Consider the following 18,473-nt stretch of genomic DNA (forward strand, 5'->3'; position numbering starts at 1 on the left):
GCCTGACTGTCCTGTGCGAAAATCCCAAGACTGGTGCATCTCGGAGGGGCAGGAGTGGCCCAGAGGGACCGATTGCCCCACCTTCCTGCTAAAAATTTAGGACCCCGCCGTCGCACCTTTCCTTCCAGGCTGCTGAAGGTTGCTGCGGACACCCGGGCTTGACTCACCACGCCGGATGCTCAAAGCTACGCGAGCTTTGTGACCAATTAGCAACGGCACTTTGTGGAGGTGGGGGCTTTTGAGGGCAGGAACCCTCAACACATGGTTCAGAAGCTCCGAGCTCCATTTGCATTCAAGATACCGACGAGCGCGATCACATCGTTGATTCGGTTGATGGTCATGTCTCCGTGAGGCTCTCGCCGTAGTCCTTCTTATGAAAGCACAAAATCTGGGGAAAGGCTCAAGGTTTCGGCGTGCTGCAAGACGGTGGACCTTGATCGTGATATTCCATTCGAGGTCATGGTTTACAGCGACTAATACGGCAAACCAGCGAGAGATGCACTGGTCTGACCTCGCCCAAACTGCGAAGGCCTTGCGCCTCTTATGATGTCCGGCATTTCATCAACTGAATGATTCACTTTTCCAGGTTTGGCTTTGACAAGCTCGATAACTTGATGTAGCCCATCTTCACAAGCAATTGCTTCCTCAATTACTTGCTGCCTTTCTGGGCCGAGGTGACATGTGATGACTCAGCACAAAACATCAGCTGCGTGCCGACGGCAATCTCCAACTGTATCAATCACGTCACGAACTTTCAAGCTCAGTCCATTGAGTTCTCATTGACTCGGAGTTCATCCATAAGGGGCTGTTTCTAAGCTCCTTGGCTAGGCCATCCAACGGCGCCAACACCAATGTATCGGATGCCACATTACGATGCCCAAGGAGCTGCAGCCCGCGCTGGGCCCGGCCAGCAACATATCTAAAGCCAGCCCTGTCGCACTGCAAAGGGGTTTTCTGGAGCTCTCTTCCATACCTCCAGTGCTGCGTCCCGTAGTTCGAGCGTATCTATTCGGCTATGTGTCGGCCGTGGGTCCCCGAATCTTGACCCTCGTCCTGCAGCGTCTCACCCGGCGGAAAAGGAGGCGCCTCTCTCAGGGGCACGACACGGACACATCCACGTTTCGCCAATCGGCCCTGTACATCCTCAAGACTGGCTTCGATGTCAAACGCTTTCCCACATTCTGTGCTGTTCTGGCGGGCGGGAGCACGCTCTTACAGGTATGCACCACTTTGGCACGCGCAATCAGATCTGATGATAAACAACAGGGGCCTCTAAAAGCTGTCATCAACAAATTCGCGGCCAGCCTCAGCCAAGACGCCCGAAAAAGGTAACACAAATATCTAAATTTGAATACACACAAGACTTACTCCGTGACCAGATTCGCCAGATGGTTGTCAACATTCATCTCATCATGGGTCGCCCTGAAGCTCCTTCACTCGGCCTCAAGTCCAGCCTACTCAAGGTGGACGACAAAGAAGGACGATGGACAAGAGGGTGAACCGCGCCTGGTTCAGCTTGGTGGTAGAACTCTGGACCTCACCTTGTTCACTGCCACGCGAGCAGTGGACGTGATCGTCGGTGAGCTTTGGTCGCAGCATCGTGCACGTCGGAAGGCAGCGCACAGATGGACTCGGGTAAGACCTGCGAGGTGAAAGACAACACGGGTCACTGACGCGTGCAGACTGAACAATTCGTCACCGGCATGATTGATCCGGCTGTCTTCTCTGTCTCTTGTGCCTTCATCATGTGGTCCTGGTTCTACTACCCCAACAACCTGCCACCCAGCTACAACAAATGGATCACTTCCGCCGCTTCTGTCGATCTCCGCCTCATCGAGGCCCTCAGACGCTGCAAGTTCAACGAGCTTCGTTACGGAGAAGACACTGGCGCGGCTCCATTGCTTGGGTCAATGTGCGTCGACCACAACATGCCCTACGAGTGGGGTGATCCAGAGAAAGCGATCCCATTCCCGTGCGAAATCGTCCATATGGGCTGCGGATCCAGCTGCGAATATCACGCCCTCAGCCGCCTTGTCAGGTCCTGGAAGTGGTCCATGTATACATATCTACCTCTCGCTCTGGCCTTTAAGCTGCGGAAGCCGACACAGAAGAATATTGTCTTCGCCTTCCTTTCCGCGGCTAGGTCCTCGGCGTTTCTGGGTACCTTCATCATGCTCTTCTACTACGGCGTGTGTCTAGGCCGAACAAGAGTCGGCCCGCACATCATTGGCAAAGACGTATCGAGCCGTCAAAAGATTGACGGTGGAGTCTGCGTCGGCACAGGTTGTTTCTTGTGCGGATGGAGTGTGCTCATTGAAACGGCAAGCCGGCGCAAGGATATGGCTCTCTTCGTGGCGCCTCGCGCGCTGGCGACTGTGGTACCTCGGAAATATCCCATCGAGAAGCAATGGCGTGAATCCATGATCTTCGCAGCCAGTGCGGCCGTCGTTATGACATGCGTACTGGAAAACCCCAAGAGGGTAAGAGGTGTCTTGGGGGGACTACTGAACATGATTATGAAGACTTGATTTGATTCACACCGTCCATGCAGCATTTGCATGCGCATGGCGCAGTCTAATACACTACATTTGACGTTCTCCACCAGTGACAAGCACCCAGTACAAACATGCAGCCCAGTATATCCGCTCGTACCGTTGTGAAAATCTGTCCGTACCGCATGACAGCCTGCACGTATCCTTTCCATGGCTCAGGCAGGTACCCAGTCAACGTCCAAGCGATGCCGGGCGGCGGTGCCCGTCCCTTGTCTAGAAAGAAGCGCGTCGTCAGAAGACAAGCTTCAGCTGTGGCAAACACCCAGAAGAACATTCGCTTCTGGTGCTCATTCTCCCCCAGAGAAGCAGTCTCGCGTTCAATCTTCGTACCGGTAAAAGGTGTCAGGATAGTGATATAAAGACCAAGGCCAAGGGCGACAATGGCGTGGAGCACGCGCCACAGAGCGGTATAGGAGGAATCGATGGGCTGGGGTCCGGACGCCTGCTGCTGAAAGCCTCCCAGGTTTGGCATGCCAGCAAAGGGGTTCGGTCCTCCAGCACCATCAGCGCCGCCCATCATCTGGGACATCATCTTCATGATGGGATCGTCCTCCGCACCGGGTGCAACTGGAAATGGTGGCGGGCCCTGGGCGCCAGCCGCGCCAGCTCGTGGATTTTGTGCGGGATCGAACCCGAGCATCATCTGACGCAGAGCGTCTTCCGAGATTTCAGGTTGAGGGCCGGGTGGCGTTGTGTTCTTCGATCGAGCAGTGGCCTGTGGTGCGTAGAAATGTTGCGAAATGTCCACCTCTTCGGGGTCAGCGTCGGGGGCAGGGATAGCTGAGGCCGTAGCTGCGGCGGCTGCTGTCTTGGGTGCCTCATCGGGTGGCGGGGGGTCAAAGTCTAACGTGTGTCAGTCAGCTTGTCACGCCAACGTGTGGTTCTGTTATCCCAGAAACTAACCAGCTTTGGGTCGGCCACTCATGCCAGTGATCTTGTCCAGTCGAGTAGAGCCACCCGCCTTGAGCTTCGCCTCGCGTTTGGCCTTGCGCTGGCGGGCTTGCTCGGCTGCCCTGTCAGCCTCCAGAGAAGCACCAGTTGTCTCTGACATCGTTTCGAGAGTGTATAATGGGAGGGTGCGTGGTGACAACGTCTTCACAAGGGGGGTGGAGGGGTGGAAACTGGAAAGTGAAGCTGCCAGGCAGTCGATCCACTTCTTGTCTGCAACGTCACTGGAGCCCATGTCGTTTAGCTAACCCGGCACATTCATCAACAATTGCACCGCAAAGGTGTAGTTTTATAACAACCTGCTGAAATGGTGTTTACATGTTTATAGAAGCACACTCTAGTTACAGGCAGCTATCTGTTTATTTTAGGGACGAATCGGCTGTTTGCTGGTGTAAAAAGCATTGTTTGATCTCACCCAAACCCAACAATCACCAGGTAGTACTGTGCCATCCGTTTCCAACAAGCAAGGAATAATGTTGTCATACATGTACATTTATTTCCAACAATCAACCCTTACATACCCATCGTGCTGTTCGTTGGAATCGAGTTATTCACTTGAATGACCGCAGGCGCAGCCAGTGTCGCATTCGCCTGCGTGGTGGCATTCGTAAAGTTCCCGCCAACTGTCAACGCGCCGTGGCTGAAGCCGTGCATGACATGCTTCTCATAGGGGAAGTCGGCGCGGAAGCTCAGTACCGAACCGCTCCATGATGCGTTCTGGAGGGGCACGCTGAAGGGCAGCTGTTGCCCGGTCGTGTATGTGAAGTACAGACTGCTCGTGTTCTTACCGACGTACTGCTGCGCAGCCTTCGAGTCGGTGAGGTTGGTCTGGAAAGAGAGTGTCTGATTCTTGGGCGGGATCAAGGCAACGGGGCCACCGTTGGTCGCGATGGGTGGGAAGATGGTCAAGTTGCCCACCTTGCTCAGCGTGTAGTTGCATGAACCGTTGACGACGAATAATTGCAGCGCAGAGAAGGCATAGGATGCGGGGACATAGGTCAAAAAGGGCGACTCGGACGGGACAAGGCCCAGCAGACGGCGATAGTAGCCTGTCTGCTCGCCCTCCTGACCGATGATCGACGAAGTAAGGCGCACAAGGTCAGGCGCACGATCCTGGGAGAAGAATACATTGGCCTCCTGAAGCACGCCTAGCACGACCGCAGTGACTGTCTCGGCCAGAGCAATCGCACTGGTGAAGTTCTGCGCCGTTGGGAACTGGTACCGACAAGGCACAGGTGCGAAAGCACCGGTGTTCTTCAAGGTTCCTATGGCGGCGAGAGCATGCTGCTCCTCTTGCTACGACGCCAAAGTGTCAACGTCTGTTTCGCCCGTATACTGTACAACACATTCGGAAGGAACTTACAGCACGTACAGCCTCGAGGGCCTCAAGTGCGCCATCAGGAGTGTCATTATAGCCAGTGGCATTGCTCGTGATGTTGTTGATCAGCGAGTTGAAGAGGGCGGTCTCAAAGAGCTCGTTGAAAGCTATGAGCTGCAAGGCCGCGATGCTCCCGTTGCCCAGAGTCTTAGGAGGAGGCGCATTGGGAAGAAGGCCCCCGGCTTGCTGGGCAATGGTGAGGCTTTCATGCTTGTCCGGCTGTGGGAAGCCGTTGGCGCTGGGGACATTGGCACGCGGAACCAAGCCGGCACAGGCGATGCCAACCAGCGAGGCTGTGATGAGGTAGTATGGAGCAACCATATTGGCCAGCATGATGATTTGATATGCTCAATCCAGGCTTAATCAGTGAGTTTTCCTTTCTTTCAGAAGCCAGCTACTGCCGGGCGCAAGCAGGCCAACGTCCACTCTTTTGTACATCGCTACGCTCGGCATCTCTGCGGAAGCGTGTCATACATTGATGTGAGAGACTCAAGACGTGCGAGACTCTAGAGTGATGACGACGCCGCCGTGCTCTGCCCTGCCCACCATCCCAAGTCAATTCCAAGGGCATACCTGACGGTGGGAGCACGTACGTATGCTCGCACACGCACCACGTCACGCTCGGGTTGTGTGAAGCTTCGCGAAACACGTCAGCCAGCCCTTAAAGAAGTAAGTACCAAAAAACGCGTTAAAGCCGGCATCCGGATGTTAGATACCCTCGCATGTTGATTCCCTGATTCGATCGATGGGCGGATTTGGCGCCCCTGGAATATAATAATCTGGCAAATCTGCGATGCTATCCGGCACAGCCGCCGGGGATCTCGCGCAACCTCAGGAATGTGGCTACCGAGCCTACCCCGTACTAGGCCTACGTCTACCGAGAGGGTTGGCAGCCTTCTGCATCCATCGAGTAGCTGTCATGCGCTTTGATGGAATAGAGACGGAAGTCACCTTGAGGCATCTAGGAATTCGGCTGCCCGATTGGAGTCCCTGGCACAGATTGGGTCCTAGGGCGCCGTCGTCTGAAGCCACAGAGAGTGATGGATCTGGAGGGCCTCGGGCATTCTCGAGCGAGTAATTATACAGTAGTCGCGAGCGCAAATTGGAAGTTGAACAACATTATTGGATACACCGGTAGAAGCGCATTGTGCATGTTTTCATCTAAGCAACATCCCTCGTCTCATACTTCGTAATGATCAGCTAGCCCGCGGTAGCAAAGCTCAAGGAGTAGCCTTGCTCATGCTGATGAGTCTCTTCACTCCAGGCTAGAGTCGTGTCAGTCTCATTTCAAAATCAAACGCACGGGGAGATTCATGACTGACCATCCAGTTGCCACATTCGTCTGTGCGGTCGCGGTTGATGTCGACCTGCATTCTCAGGGCAGTGGCATAATCCTTGCCTTGAAGAGCACGCGCCAACTGCGTCAGGTCCTGAATAGTCTCAGGTTTCACGAGCTCCTCATTGTTCAAATGGTCAAACAAGATGTTCAAGCGCTTTTGAGTATCTTTGACATGGGTCGCGTACGTTGATGGCGCCGCGGCAGCCACACGTTGCATATCCTTGCTGAGGATATCAACCAGCTCTTGCGCGTGCGCCGGGATGTGGGAGCGATCGCCGGGAGGATGCTTGGCCGCGGCTGGCGGGGGCGTCGGCTGAGCAGGGGGCGGCGTTGCCCGCGGAGGCGCGCTCGGGGGTGGACCGGGGCGACCTCCCATCGGCGGACCTTGGGGAGGGCCCTGAGGAGGTCCGGGCTGCTGGCCGACCGGAGGCGCATAAGGCGACGGTGCATACGGGTTACTGGGAGTGCCTGTTTGAGGCGGCGCTCCGTAAGCACCAGTTGGTGGAGGCCGAGCCCCTTGAGGAGGAGGCGGGAACGAAGTTGGCTGCTGCTGCTGCGACGGTGGCTGCTGAGCAGAAGGCGCGGGAGCGTACCGGTTCGAAGGAGGCGCCGCAGATGGGGGCGCATTATACGGGGACCCGCTGGGCGGAGGAACAGGCGGCGACTGAACAGTTGAGCCGGCTTGAGGCGGCGGTGGCGCGTATGCACTGGCAGCCGTGGAGGGCGGGCGAGGAGGACCCTGTCCGGCTTGTGGGGGACCTGTGAAAGGAGACTGCATGCGAGGAGGAGCAGGCCCCTTGGGTGGAGGCGGTGGTGGGCTGGCCACGGCGCGATGACCGTACGCGCCGGGGGGTGGAGGTGCCGATGGCCCTTGCTGGCTGCCCGGGAACGGCGAGGTCATTGGGGCCATGCTCGGAGTCGAACGTCGTGGCGGCGGCGCCTTAGACACGAGAGGCACGTCGTTCCAGTTCTCATTGCTCTTGGCCTTGGGTGGTGGCGGTGCCGATGGCGTCAACCCCCTGGGCGGGCCAGGGAGAGGAGCCATGGGCTGACCATATGCCGGCTGTTGAGGCTGGTAAGCTCCCTGAGGCGCGTACGGGTTCGGTTGAGGAGTGAACTGCTGCTGAGGAGCTCCATAAGGCTGCTGTTGCTGTGGTGTTGGAGCTGGGGACTGTGAGTAACCGCCGTAGGGATTAGGTGTAGGTACCATTGGGTTACTGGGTTGAGGAGGCTGGTATCCCATCTGCGGCTGCACACGAGATGTGGTGCGACTAGCTGAAGTAGGCTGTCGTACAGTGGCCTGGGCGGCTGGCTTCTGGGTGGCCAGTCTGACACGCTCTCTGGCAAGCTCGGCTGCTGGGTATTTGCCAGGAAGGAGGTTGAGATACTTTTGAGCAGCTTCGAGCTGGCCATGTCCTGCCAGAATGTCCGCGTACTGAGTATACTTGTCGTAGAGTGTGGACAACTTCCATCCAGACTCAAGTCCTTGCTCACTGTCCGAGAACTTGCTGACCTCACGGAAGACGGTGACCTTCTCGATAAAGTTCTGCAGAGATCTGGCGTGGACTGAAAATGTCGAGTCAGAAGCGTTGCTGATCCCAGCTTGCTCAGCCTCCTCAAGCTCGGCGGCCCAGATTGTCACAACCTTCTCTAGCTTGGAGCCAACCAAGTAGCAGAAAGCAGCATCCTTTCGCGACCCATTCTCATGAAGGCGGTCACCCAGAGCCTCGCAGAGATCGGGGAATTCGGCAGGGTCGGAAAATGTGCACAGAATGGCCATAGTCTCTTTCCAGCCCGCAAGATCGGCGTTGTACGCTACGTCCCAGAGGTTCTTGGCGATAACCGAGCCAAGTAGGCGCATGTAGCTCGGCATACCACTCTTGCGAGACAGGTAAGCCGATTGCACCTTGTCAAGCAGCTCCTGACCACCGCAGTTGGCAATAAGGAAAGCGTCCGCCATGCGCTCCTCTTTGAGACAGATGTCCGTGGCCTTTGCAAAATTGCCAAGCATCAGAGCCTGGGTGACATCCTTTTCCACCGATGTGTCCGCGTCGCTGAAGAGCTCGAACGGATTGTCGGTTTTGGCTCCCTTGGTGGCTGCGAGGTTCGAGAGGAAGTCCTCTTCGCCCTCGGCATCACCACCGTCGAACATGGTGGACAGGCGGTTGTTCTTCTTCTCCTCAGTCTCGGAGCTGGCCTTCAGTGCATCGTCGGCATCCTGCTTCCCTTCAGCGTCAGTCTGCCCGTTAGACAGCTCATCTTCCTTGAAGCCGAGATATTCAACGATTTTGGAGCGTGTGTTGCCGCTAGCCAAGGTCTCCATGACCTTCCAGTCTGCCTTCTCCTCTTCCGTTTGGGCCTGCTCGATCTTGTCCTCGCAAATGGCTGTGACATCACCCTTGGCAATGGCAGCTTGGAACTTCTCGGTGGCAGATGACACATCACTGTCGACCGAGAAGTTGGAGATGACGATCTTGGATGATCGTTTCTGACCAGGCTGCGTAGCGTTGGCCTTGAAGACGACCACCTTGCCGCCAAACCCAAAAGAAGCACCCACAGGTCGTTCAAGCCATTTAGGCGCCTTATTCAAAGTCCACGACGCTCCTTGCGGCTGTGTCTGAGCGGCGCGGAAAAACTCCTCGTCATCCAGATTCTTCTCTGCAGTAGACTGCGAAGTGTCGGGGTTGGTGTTCTGGAGTGTCTGAACAGTGATCTTGCCATCGAAGCTGGCAGTTGCGGAGAGATTGGGGTTGTGTGGGTTGAAGCGCGTCTGGAAGGTCCAGTTGGTCACTTCAGGTAGCTCGCCAAGCTGCTCGCCGGTCTGAGGATTCCAAACGAGGGTGCGGTTGTCCTTACCAGAGGACATGAGTAGGTCGGCATCCTGGGAACACCAAGAGAGAGAGAGAACACCCTGCTCGTGACCTTGTAGCGTTCGTTCCGGCGCATTGGAGTTTCGCAGATCCCAGAGCAGAATCACAGGTTGGTTGTCGTCGGGCGTAGCTGTGATGAGCTTCGTCGAGTTGTTGGGGTCCCAGGCGATGGCACTGACAGGCTTGCGGCTGTTGTTCAGAGTAAGGGTGGCCTTCTTGGTCTTTAAGTCCCAAACTTGCACAAATCCTCCAGAGCCTCCAGTAGCCAAGATATGTGACACCTTGCGGTTCCATGCCAGACAATCAACATCGTCGGATCGGCCTGCGCTTCCTAACCGAAAAGGGTTCTCAATATCGTTGATGTCGTAGATGAAGAGCTCGCCCTTGGCACCACCCGTAGCGAGGATCTGGGGCTTGAGAGGGTTGAATTGGAGTGTCTTGACTGCACCGGTGTGCTTCGACGTCTGCGAAATCAGTGCGTCCGAAGCACCAGCAAGCAGCTTTTCGGCGTCCCACAGGTCGAGGGAGCCGCTCTCGAGGGCGCCAGCAATGATACCTAGCGGGTGTTGTTCATCGGGAGGTCCCCAGGCAATGTCATAGAACCTGAAGAGCATTAATGTCTGGTAACGAAGCACTCTACCGCGCCCACGTACTTTGACTCCGTTGCTATGCTCGCCACCGGCTGCAGCTCCAGTCCTTGCTGCTGATCATCCAGTGCCAGATCCCATAGCTCCAGCTTGGACTCGTCCGAAAAGTCGGCATCGACAGCTCCAGCTCGAGTACCAGTGACCAGGAGCGGCTTGCCAGAGCCGGAGGACCAGGCAAATGTGGCCGTTCTGGGAAGCTCGCGGAGGCGCACCATGGCGGTTTCGACGATCGAGGAGGTTGGCGAGAGGTGGCGTTACTCGAGCTCAATGGGTCCGCACTTTGATCATGAGAAGATTGTAGGAAAAGGAGCTACAAGAATCCAGACGCCTGCCAGCTACTGACGGGCATTAAGCTGGTCTTAGATGTACAGTCTCGAAGCAAGAGGAAAGGGACAAGGTCCAGAAGGCCAAGTATGATGCCAGATCGCAGGCCCACCTGCCGCCCAGCCTGAGTGCCCCTTGCCAGCCTGGCCTGGGGATTCTGCCCACTCCAATTGTCCGTCCTGGCTCCTGCCCCACCATCATCGATAGGCCTCGATGCACGTGATACGTGAATCGGTCCAGGTGAAGATTCAGGTAGGAAAGCTACATTCACTTACAGATCAAGGACCCTTATCAACTGAAGTGCTCACAATTTCTTCGTGCGAATCCCAGAAATCAAGATGACAGACGCTGCTCGGTGGAAAGCGACTGTTCACGTCGGTGGACTCTCTCATATGGCCACCAGCAGACACGTCCTGGACGCCTTCATCCCGTTTGGGGAGATAGTAGAAGTTCAAGTGCCGAAGAACGATGCGCCAAACTCAACAGAACCACACCGCGGCTTCGCGTACGTTGAGTACGAGGATGTTGCCGATGCCAAGGAAGCCATAGACAACATGGACCAGGCAGAATTCTTTGGAAAGATACTGAGATGTTCACAAGCCAAGGCACCCAAAAGTGCGGACGAGGGTCTTGGGAGCAAAACCGCTGTTTGGGAACAGGTAGGCAATCCCCCATTCGCGTTCAAAGTTGCAATGATTAACATATCGTAGGAAGGCTGGTTGGCGAAGAATACTGCGGAGGACAGCAATGGCATTTCTGGCGAAGAGCCACCGCCCACGGACATGACCGGCCCTGATCCGATGCAAGGCTTAGAAGGCCTAGACGTGGCAGGGCCGAAACAGGCGTAATTACTGGACCTTGTAATCACGACAATTCACGGGAGCCCCAAGGATGTGCATAGCGTTGGCGTTTGTGGTTTCAACACAATGGTTATCAAGAAATCCAATTCCTCCCTTCTTGCTAACACATGTACAATGCTCCAACCTCTGACAAATGGAATATACTTGTGATGTCTGTCCTGACAAACTTTTGCTTCCCTAGTGGTCGGAGCTGCCGTGGCTCTCGGCGCGAGCACCCGGGCCCTGTCGGGCAAGACGAAGGTTCTTGTCGACAACGAATTTGCGAATGCTCGAGTAGCCGGCAGCGAACACGGCGAAACCAACGACGACAGCTGGCCAATATTAGTCTTGCGCTTTTCTTCGTAGTATCTCCGTGGTGTCGTACCAAGGGGGTAGAGCTCGAGAGGGATGGACTTGAGCTTCCTGAGACGCTGAGAGATGGTGTGACCTGTAAAGCAACCGCCGTCAGTCGTGCTGTTCCTTGCGTCCCTATCACGACCTTGCCCGAGTCGTTTCCGTCCCAATTGGTCGGATATCGTCACATACCGGCCTGGTCCTCCTTCTGTATGACGCAAGTTTGTTAGCAAGGCCGAGCCAATTGCAGACCAGTGTATCCAACAAAAGCTTACAGGAGGCGCACGCATCATGCGCGGCGTGGCACGGAACATCCTGAGAGCGGCGGTAGAGCGCATGTTGAAGGAGTGGAGAGGTTCAGAGGGAGTTGTTCACGTCGTCGGTGGTCGTTGCTGGTGGGCTGATGCTCGTCAAGGCGTGGTTATTTGGAGCAAAGACCCGAAGTAGACATCTGAGTCTCCGGCGAAGGCACAGAGGCTGGACCCGCATTGGTTGCTGGAACGGCCGGAAAGCCAATGAACGCACAAGCAATTGCATGCCTGACGCCAATTGCACCCGGCAATCCCCAAAAATCAGGCACACATTGAAAGCTAGCCGGCTGTCTCCAAAGGTCAGGCCACCTGATTCGATCCCGACTGCGTCGGTGCGTTCAACCTCGTCCTGCGAACAACCTCACCCAATCTTGCCGTCATCGACAAACCGAACATTTTCCCCCAACAAGCACGATCTCGCAACAATCACAATGGCTGAGGAAGATGGTCAGGAGCTTGTCACCAAGCCCTTCAAGTTTGTGACTGGTACGTACAATCCCTCTGTCGCGAAATTTAATCGAGTTCGTAATCCGAGGCTAACATTCTCGCGCAGCTGGTAAGAAACCCGACTCTCGACGACGGCTACGATTCAGACCTTTCATACGGGATCAATTGGGCTCGATGGAAGCGGCGGATGGCTGACGCGAACATCCGAATAGGCACCGACGCTCGTTTCCCCAACGTCAACCAGACCAAGCACTGCTGGCAAAACTATGTGGACTACCACAAGTGCATTATCGCCAAGGGAGAGGACTTTGCTCCTTGCCGCCAGGTACGAACTTCTAAGTTCAAGGATTTGCTTGTGTCTTGAGACTGACCCATGGCAAAAGTTTTGGCTCGCTTACCGCTCGCTCTGCCCCTCGGGATGGTACCAGCGCTGGGACGAGCAACGAGGTATGAGATGCCCGATACACGCCGCTGAGAATGGATGCTAATATCGCTACAGAGGCCGGCCAGTTCCCTGTCAAGCTTGACGCTTAAGCGCTCTTCAGGACAACAAATGACACTGGGTGATGGAGTTCTGTAACATTGATGCATTCCGATAGTCAAATGAAGCTAGGCTACTGCCAGTGGTGACAGCGATTGCAGGTTTGGGAATAGTCTGCCCATCTGAATACAGGCTAGAAAAACAACGCTTTCATTTGTGCTATTGCTACATACTATTACTAGCTGCACGCATGTGCTACGTGCTATATTGACAAGTCCGCATGCGACGTCATCTGCGTAAATCTGCTTGCCAAGCCCACCAAGCTTGTCCTGTTGAAAGACATATGCCAAGTTGATCAGGTCTTCGACGGTTGAGTAGACCAATTAATGGGGATGGGTCATCGTACCAGAGTTGAGGGTTGTGCGGGCGACAGAAACAACTCACAGATTTGGTCTGCTCCGATACAGTATCCGCTCCACCAAGTTGCTCGCGCTGGTGTCAACATTTAGCAGCAATGGTATTGTAAGGCCTGAGCGCTGCACAGCTATTGAACCATGACACTGAGCGGTGGCAGCTAGATTCTGCTCTCTAACGCTAGCTGCCGTATCGTCTTAGCACCTAACGAGCCGTGGTCGTAGACAACTGCTGAGCTGAAAGAGCTGCGCTGGGAGATCATCCCACATCCGAGAGGGCTGTGTGAGGGGGGACTGACAAGAAGTCACCGATCCCATTTGGTCATGAATATCTTTCCCATCATGACCGGATTGTTGGTGCCTCAATTTTAGCACGCGGTGGCGTCCCTCAACCAAGTTTAATGACGGACTGAATTCGATGGTCCAGGACAGAAATGAGAGGTCAGGGGTAAGTGGTGGTCAAAGATGACAGTGATGTCCCGCACAGATTCACTTCTTTTCCGTCTCGTCATCGTCGTCCGAGCTCATGAACTCGTCGTCATCGTCGTCGAACCCAAAGAAAGCAGGGGCTTTGCCCTTTCCCTTGACTGTCTTCTCTGTCTCCGCTGGCTTCGTATGCGGCGTTGACTCTTGTGAGCTTGGGCTTTCGCCCTCCTCCGATTCAGAATGCTTTTGGCTGGTTCCCGAAGAGCTGGAACCGGCCGAGGTCGCAAGCAGGTTGTCGGTGTAGTTGCCGGCCTTCATGGCTGCCAAGACCGCATCCCGTGTCCTCTCATTGCTCTCCTCCTTGTCGTCAACCCATTTGCCGTCAAGACGACCTTCCCCTCCATTCTTGATCTCGGCTTGCTTACGCTCAGCGGCCTCGACAACTTGCTCCCAGCGTTCACGGCGCTTGTCCTTCTCCTTCTTATCCATCTCGGGTTTGATGGCCAGGTATTCCGCCAGTGCCTTGGCTTCATTCACCGTACGCAATCGTCGCCCATCCAGATTGCGACTTGAGCCGTGATCTTCCTGGTTGCGCTTCTTCTTCGACGACATGCGCCCGCCTGCGGCGCGAAGCTGTGAGCCGAAGCCACCCTTGCCACCACATAGGGGAACACTGAGTCGTAGAGACAGAAAGTCATCGTCGGCATGCGCAAGGTAGTCGGATACAAATTTGTCGGATCGAGGTACTATTTGCTTGTTGCCCAGCGTAGTGATGATGAATTTGGTGTCTTGAGAGGGTAACCGATCGAGAATGCTGCCTTCCATTTCCGCTGTGGTTGCCGAGGCCTCTGTGGGCAGGGAAAGTGTGGGAGGCAGTCCAAGACCACCGAATGTCGTGATGAGGGTGTTCACGCGCTTGTTCGCCATCTTGGAAGTAGTTGTCGAGATGCAGCTGATGAGAGATGCACTACGTGCTTAACACAAGTTGCGGATCGCGAAGTCGAGGTGGAGGCTGCGACTCAACGCCAAGACCCGCCTCATGTGCGCCACACCAATGCTCCACCGGTTGACAGACTAGCACGTGATCTCAGCCACAGCCCCCACTGCCTCCCAAGCCACCCCACTCTCGATTGTAGGGTTTCCGCCCACAAGAAATTCAATTTGAGCGCAGGCATCTTCATCGCAGTCCGACTGAAACCAGCTCTCCCAACGTCGACCGAACGAATTCCACCCCAACCGCCACGATGTTGATTCCCAAGGCCGACCGCAAGAAGATCCACGAGGTACATTCGCATCGATTCCGACGACGACGAAAAATTGGCTAATTAACTTTTTTCCAACAGTACCTCTTCCGTGAGGGCGTGCTCGTCGCTCCCAAGGAGTTCAACCTGCCCAAGCACCCCGAGATCGACACCAAGAACCTGTTCGTCATCAAGGCGTGCCAGTCGCTCACCTCCCGCGGCTATGTCAAGACCCAGTTCTCCTGGCAATGGTACTACTACACCCTGACCCCCGAGGGTCTCGACTACCTCCGCGAGTGGCTGCACCTGCCCGCCGAGATTGTTCCCGCTACGCACATCAAGTCGCAGCGCACCCACGCTCCTCCCCGCGGCATGCTCGGCGAGGGTGAGCGTGAGAGGAGGCCTTTCGGCCGTGGACGTGGTGGTGACCGTGGCGACCGCGAGGGTGGCTACCGTCGCCGGGATGCTGGTGAGGGCAAGGAGGGTGCTGGTGCTCCTGGCGGTTACGCCCCTGAGTTGTAAGTCTCAGCCCAGTTGGCAGCTGACTCTTGTGGACTTGGATGCTAATCTTCACACAGCCGTGGTGGTTTCGGACGTGGTGGTGGCCGCGGCGGCGCTCCCCCTTCGTAAGCCGATCGGAATTACGCATACCCACTCATCACTCTCACGATACATGGCGCAAGGATTATGGCGACATGTACTCTAAACATGGAGGGAAAATAAAAGCACAATGATCGAGCCTGGGCTCGCATGTGGATGATCGGTTACGTGGGGTTTCACCGTGGGAGTTAAGGAGGTCACAGAGCCCTCGGACATGGTTTGCATTAGGGTTCACGTTTGCTCTCAACACTTTATGAAATACCTGAGTCTGCGTGATTATGTGATGTTTATGGGTAATTCAGGTGAATTGCTAAGTAGTTCGGATTACCCTGGCCCTACCCTGTTCCATGTTTCGAGCTGATGCTTGAACGAATCTCTGACCCTCGTAAGGGGAGCGCACTTGCACGTACCTCGATGGTATGCAAGACAGGTCAGAAACTCGAGCGGCTCAAGGCTTCACGCCGACAGCTCTTTGCTGAGACATCTGGCCTCGCCGGAACAACAGCAGGGTGTAACTTTAATTGGTTCCAGAGTCCAGCTGTCCTTTCATATCAGTGACAAAGATACAGAGATGTAGTGCCCAAACTTATCCACAGTGCCTATACCCCTGAGCTACAGGAATGACTTGCTTTGGTACTTCATGAACCACGCCAAAATCTACGTGCCTGCATTGCACTCGCCAGTGTCCAGGTATACCGGTACTACGTGGTAGAACCAAGAGATGATGACACTGGCCAGAATGTCGCCAACACACTCCGATGCGAATGAGTTTATTCGCTGCCTCGGGTCAATGGATAAACTGGCCTATACTCAGACAGTGATACAGTCCCCACGGCTTATTGACCGGATTACTACACATGGCCGTTGCCATTCCCAGGCATAGCTCCTGGCTGCAACGCCATGGCACTGAGTAAGTCGAATGCGCCCTCATTGCCAGTGGCCGCCAAGTCCCAGTCCCCGAAATCTGTAAAATCAAACACGTCGCCCCCGTAGTTCGCCATCATGGGACTCACATCTTCGTCGTCGACCGGTTCGTTCAGATTCACCGCGAGTGCATGCTCCAATCCCCGCAATATGGCACCTTCCAGTCTGTTGACAGCATACTGCATCGGCTCGCAACTTTTGCTCATCATACGCAGGGTCCACAGATATGAGTTGAGGGATTCCTGCCAGAAACCGCGTTCCTGGGTAGAGAGTGAAGTAACAAGAAGCAGAGTGGTGAACGACCCGAGCAACGAGTACAGGTACGGGGAAGTGAAGTACCAAAAGGCCTCAATGTGGTCAGGTCGAAGACTGGTCACAAATGCGATGGCGCACTGCGCCGTCTCCAGGGAGATCTGGCGAATCTCGCCCAGCACAGCATGGTCAAGGCAGCGAGGAGGGAGAGCCGTCGAGCGGACCAGGCGGCGAAGGATGGCCATGACGACGCCGTAATATGAGAAGTGCAGGTGGCCATGGAAGCAAAGCTTGCGCTGATACGTGACTTCCATCTGCAGCGAGGCTGGAACCGCCGAGTACCAATTGTTGAGAGCTTGGAGCAAGGGGTATGCCTTCTCATGGAGGATAACCGTGTCTTGTTCGCGGCTCGCTTTGGCCGTGTAGAACGTTGACAGGACTGAAGATAAGATCTTGGCCAGGCTGACCATTTGCATGAACTGTATTCTGCCAGTCGCGCCTATGGATTTCCGCTCCTCGTCGGCGCTGGCCGCAATCGTGTCATCATCTGTAAAGTCAGCGTGAGTCAGGTCTGGCACGGTCCAGTCGTCTTCGTGGATGTGGACGGGCCGGCCATATGCCAAGGCTGTCCAGCGATCCTGCATATAGAGTGCCCAGCTTAACCTTTTCCTCAGGTTCCGCTCCCATGGTGGTATACTCCAGTTCGTAGCGTCGAGATGCAGACCTAAGCATTGTCCAACAGCCAAAGCTTGGCATGTTATGCCCCATTGATAGGTGTGATCCGGGTTCAGGGGATCCTCGGGTTGACACTGGAGCAGGAGTAATGCCGCTTGTATCGAAGATAGTTTCGGGCGGTGGTATGATGAGGGGAGCGACTCTTTCAGCAGTTTCCGGAGTAGAGTACCGTCTGGTGGGCTTCGGATTGACAACTCTGGATCATAGGTCCACCATCGCATAGCGCATAGATATATCGCCCCCAGTAACGCGGCAGGGATGTGACGATAACTCCTAGAATAGGCGTGCGCAAAAGTGTCTTTGGATAATATTGGATAGCAAGGTTGTACTTGGCGCCAGAAGAGATCTAAAAGACTTGGGCCATGAGGGCTAACACATGCCTCGACCGCGTCCACCTGTGTGTAGGTAGGGTCTCCCTCGATGGCTTTGTTGTCGGCTGCCATGTGGAACGTTAGAGGATACTCCTGACCGTTGTCTTTCTCCGCAACTCTGCGTATAGAGTGTGTCTCCAGACTGAACTCATGTGTGGTCTTGTCGTATGGCCTGTGCCGCATAAGTATGGGCTCCATGTCACTCCCTAGCCCGTACAGCTCAGCGAATCTCTCAGAAGCTAAGCCTAGAACTGGCAATGATCCGGGCACCAGTTGCCCAGGGTCCGTGGATCGAAGGGTAGAATTGGAGGGCGGCCCTGTAATCTGAAAACCTGAAGGCGATTGCGATTTCTCTGACTGATGTTGTCCATTGATGGGCCTGAAGTATTGCGAAGCTCGGCTAGGTGAGGCAGCAGCGAAGCCCTCCGTCGCTCTCGAGGGCGTCTTCTTTCGAGTCTCAGATGCAGTGGCCTTTGCTGCCGTTCGAGGACGAGTGCCCTCATCATATGTGCATGCCGTACACCGCAATTGACAATGCATGCAATCGCTCTCATCCTCTTTTGTCACACATCGTGACTTGCGCCGGCGGCAAGCATCGCATGGACGGTCCGTACGTCGCTTTCGTTTGCGGGCGCTGCCATCGAAATCATTTGGCGTTATGATTTCCATATGGAATTTTCTGGATGTGGTGCGCAAGATTGACGTTATCGAGGTGCTCAGGCACGTTCAAAGTCGAATTACCTTGGGGTTCACGCGGATGGTGCGATCTGAACTTCGCACTGTGCTTTCAACTCAACTCCTGCGTGACTCGATAGTCCTTGCTCGGAAACAGTTTGATGAGTACATAATTGTCTTGTTCAAGCTAAGATAGACCTGATTGTATTAATTCCCCGGTTTAAATTCTTCCGATTCATCAATGTACCGTGATCACTAGCCATCCTGAACGTAGGCCACTCCCACTCCCTTACAGTGAATCACGCGTCGAAACTGGCGATTTGCACTGTGGTGAACATCTCACACT

General features: G+C 55.1%; 10 protein-coding genes across 10 annotated transcripts; 4 read left to right on the forward strand and 6 right to left on the reverse strand.

Moving 5' to 3' along the window:
• Window positions 1–710: 710 nt before the first annotated feature.
• Window positions 711–2,551, forward strand: F5Z01DRAFT_383839 (uncharacterized protein). The gene is made up of 3 exons (XM_046259440.1): window positions 711–1,328; window positions 1,380–1,635; window positions 1,683–2,551. Exons 1-3 carry the CDS (start codon window positions 874–876, stop codon window positions 2,526–2,528), a joined length of 1,557 nt encoding a protein of 518 aa, XP_046121289.1. The 5' UTR covers window positions 711–873; the 3' UTR covers window positions 2,529–2,551.
• F5Z01DRAFT_383814 (uncharacterized protein) lies at window positions 2,552–3,874 on the reverse strand. The gene is made up of 2 exons (XM_046259439.1): window positions 3,456–3,874; window positions 2,552–3,395 (listed from the first exon to the last, which is right to left on the reverse strand). Exons 1-2 carry the CDS (start codon window positions 3,733–3,735, stop codon window positions 2,575–2,577), a joined length of 1,101 nt encoding a protein of 366 aa, XP_046121290.1. The 5' UTR covers window positions 3,736–3,874; the 3' UTR covers window positions 2,552–2,574.
• F5Z01DRAFT_383885 (late sexual development protein) lies at window positions 3,875–5,654 on the reverse strand. Its single transcript, XM_046259442.1, has 2 exons — window positions 4,864–5,654; window positions 3,875–4,796 (listed from the first exon to the last, which is right to left on the reverse strand). The coding sequence occupies exons 1-2, from the start codon at window positions 5,209–5,211 to the stop codon at window positions 4,014–4,016; spliced, it is 1,131 nt and encodes a 376-aa protein (XP_046121291.1). The 5' UTR covers window positions 5,212–5,654; the 3' UTR covers window positions 3,875–4,013.
• Window positions 5,655–10,216, reverse strand: F5Z01DRAFT_383884 (uncharacterized protein). Its single transcript, XM_046259441.1, has 3 exons — window positions 9,741–10,216; window positions 6,201–9,690; window positions 5,655–6,143 (listed from the first exon to the last, which is right to left on the reverse strand). Exons 1-3 carry the CDS (start codon window positions 9,947–9,949, stop codon window positions 6,099–6,101), a joined length of 3,744 nt encoding a protein of 1,247 aa, XP_046121292.1. The 5' UTR covers window positions 9,950–10,216; the 3' UTR covers window positions 5,655–6,098.
• A 40-nt stretch (window positions 10,217–10,256) lies between these two features.
• Window positions 10,257–10,969, forward strand: F5Z01DRAFT_701771 (uncharacterized protein). Its single transcript, XM_046266416.1, has 2 exons — window positions 10,257–10,717; window positions 10,769–10,969. The coding sequence occupies exons 1-2, from the start codon at window positions 10,397–10,399 to the stop codon at window positions 10,904–10,906; spliced, it is 459 nt and encodes a 152-aa protein (XP_046121293.1). The 5' UTR covers window positions 10,257–10,396; the 3' UTR covers window positions 10,907–10,969.
• F5Z01DRAFT_645720 (uncharacterized protein) lies at window positions 10,970–11,900 on the reverse strand. Its single transcript, XM_046262860.1, has 4 exons — window positions 11,527–11,900; window positions 11,444–11,459; window positions 11,283–11,345; window positions 10,970–11,229 (listed from the first exon to the last, which is right to left on the reverse strand). Exons 1-4 carry the CDS (start codon window positions 11,587–11,589, stop codon window positions 11,096–11,098), a joined length of 276 nt encoding a protein of 91 aa, XP_046121294.1. The 5' UTR covers window positions 11,590–11,900; the 3' UTR covers window positions 10,970–11,095.
• A 93-nt stretch (window positions 11,901–11,993) lies between these two features.
• F5Z01DRAFT_633318 (cytochrome c oxidase polypeptide VIb) lies at window positions 11,994–12,543 on the forward strand (the record flags this gene model as incomplete). The annotated part of the gene is made up of 4 exons (XM_046261941.1): window positions 11,994–12,083; window positions 12,116–12,334; window positions 12,393–12,456; window positions 12,509–12,543. The coding sequence occupies 4 exons, from the start codon at window positions 11,994–11,996 to the stop codon at window positions 12,541–12,543; spliced, it is 408 nt and encodes a 135-aa protein (XP_046121295.1).
• Window positions 12,544–13,392: 849 nt separating this feature from the next.
• Window positions 13,393–14,256, reverse strand: F5Z01DRAFT_633319 (telomere stability and silencing-domain-containing protein; the record flags this gene model as incomplete). The annotated part of the gene is made up of 1 exon (XM_046261942.1): window positions 13,393–14,256. One exon carries the CDS (start codon window positions 14,254–14,256, stop codon window positions 13,393–13,395), a length of 864 nt encoding a protein of 287 aa, XP_046121296.1.
• A 228-nt stretch (window positions 14,257–14,484) lies between these two features.
• F5Z01DRAFT_645726 (plectin/S10 domain-containing protein) lies at window positions 14,485–15,514 on the forward strand. Its single transcript, XM_046262861.1, has 2 exons — window positions 14,485–14,612; window positions 14,673–15,514. The coding sequence occupies exons 1-2, from the start codon at window positions 14,574–14,576 to the stop codon at window positions 15,090–15,092; spliced, it is 459 nt and encodes a 152-aa protein (XP_046121297.1). The 5' UTR covers window positions 14,485–14,573; the 3' UTR covers window positions 15,093–15,514.
• Window positions 15,515–15,874: 360 nt separating this feature from the next.
• On the reverse strand, window positions 15,875–18,295 carry F5Z01DRAFT_383898 (fungal-specific transcription factor domain-containing protein). The gene has a single exon (XM_046259443.1). It carries the CDS (start codon window positions 18,119–18,121, stop codon window positions 16,022–16,024), a length of 2,100 nt encoding a protein of 699 aa, XP_046121298.1. The 5' UTR covers window positions 18,122–18,295; the 3' UTR covers window positions 15,875–16,021.
• Between the last annotated feature and the right edge of the window lie 178 nt (window positions 18,296–18,473).

The sequence above is a fragment of the Emericellopsis atlantica genome (genome assembly GCF_019669845.1).
Source record: "Emericellopsis atlantica unplaced genomic scaffold F5Z01scaffold_4, whole genome shotgun sequence".
NCBI lineage: Eukaryota > Fungi > Ascomycota > Sordariomycetes > Hypocreales > Bionectriaceae > Emericellopsis > Emericellopsis atlantica.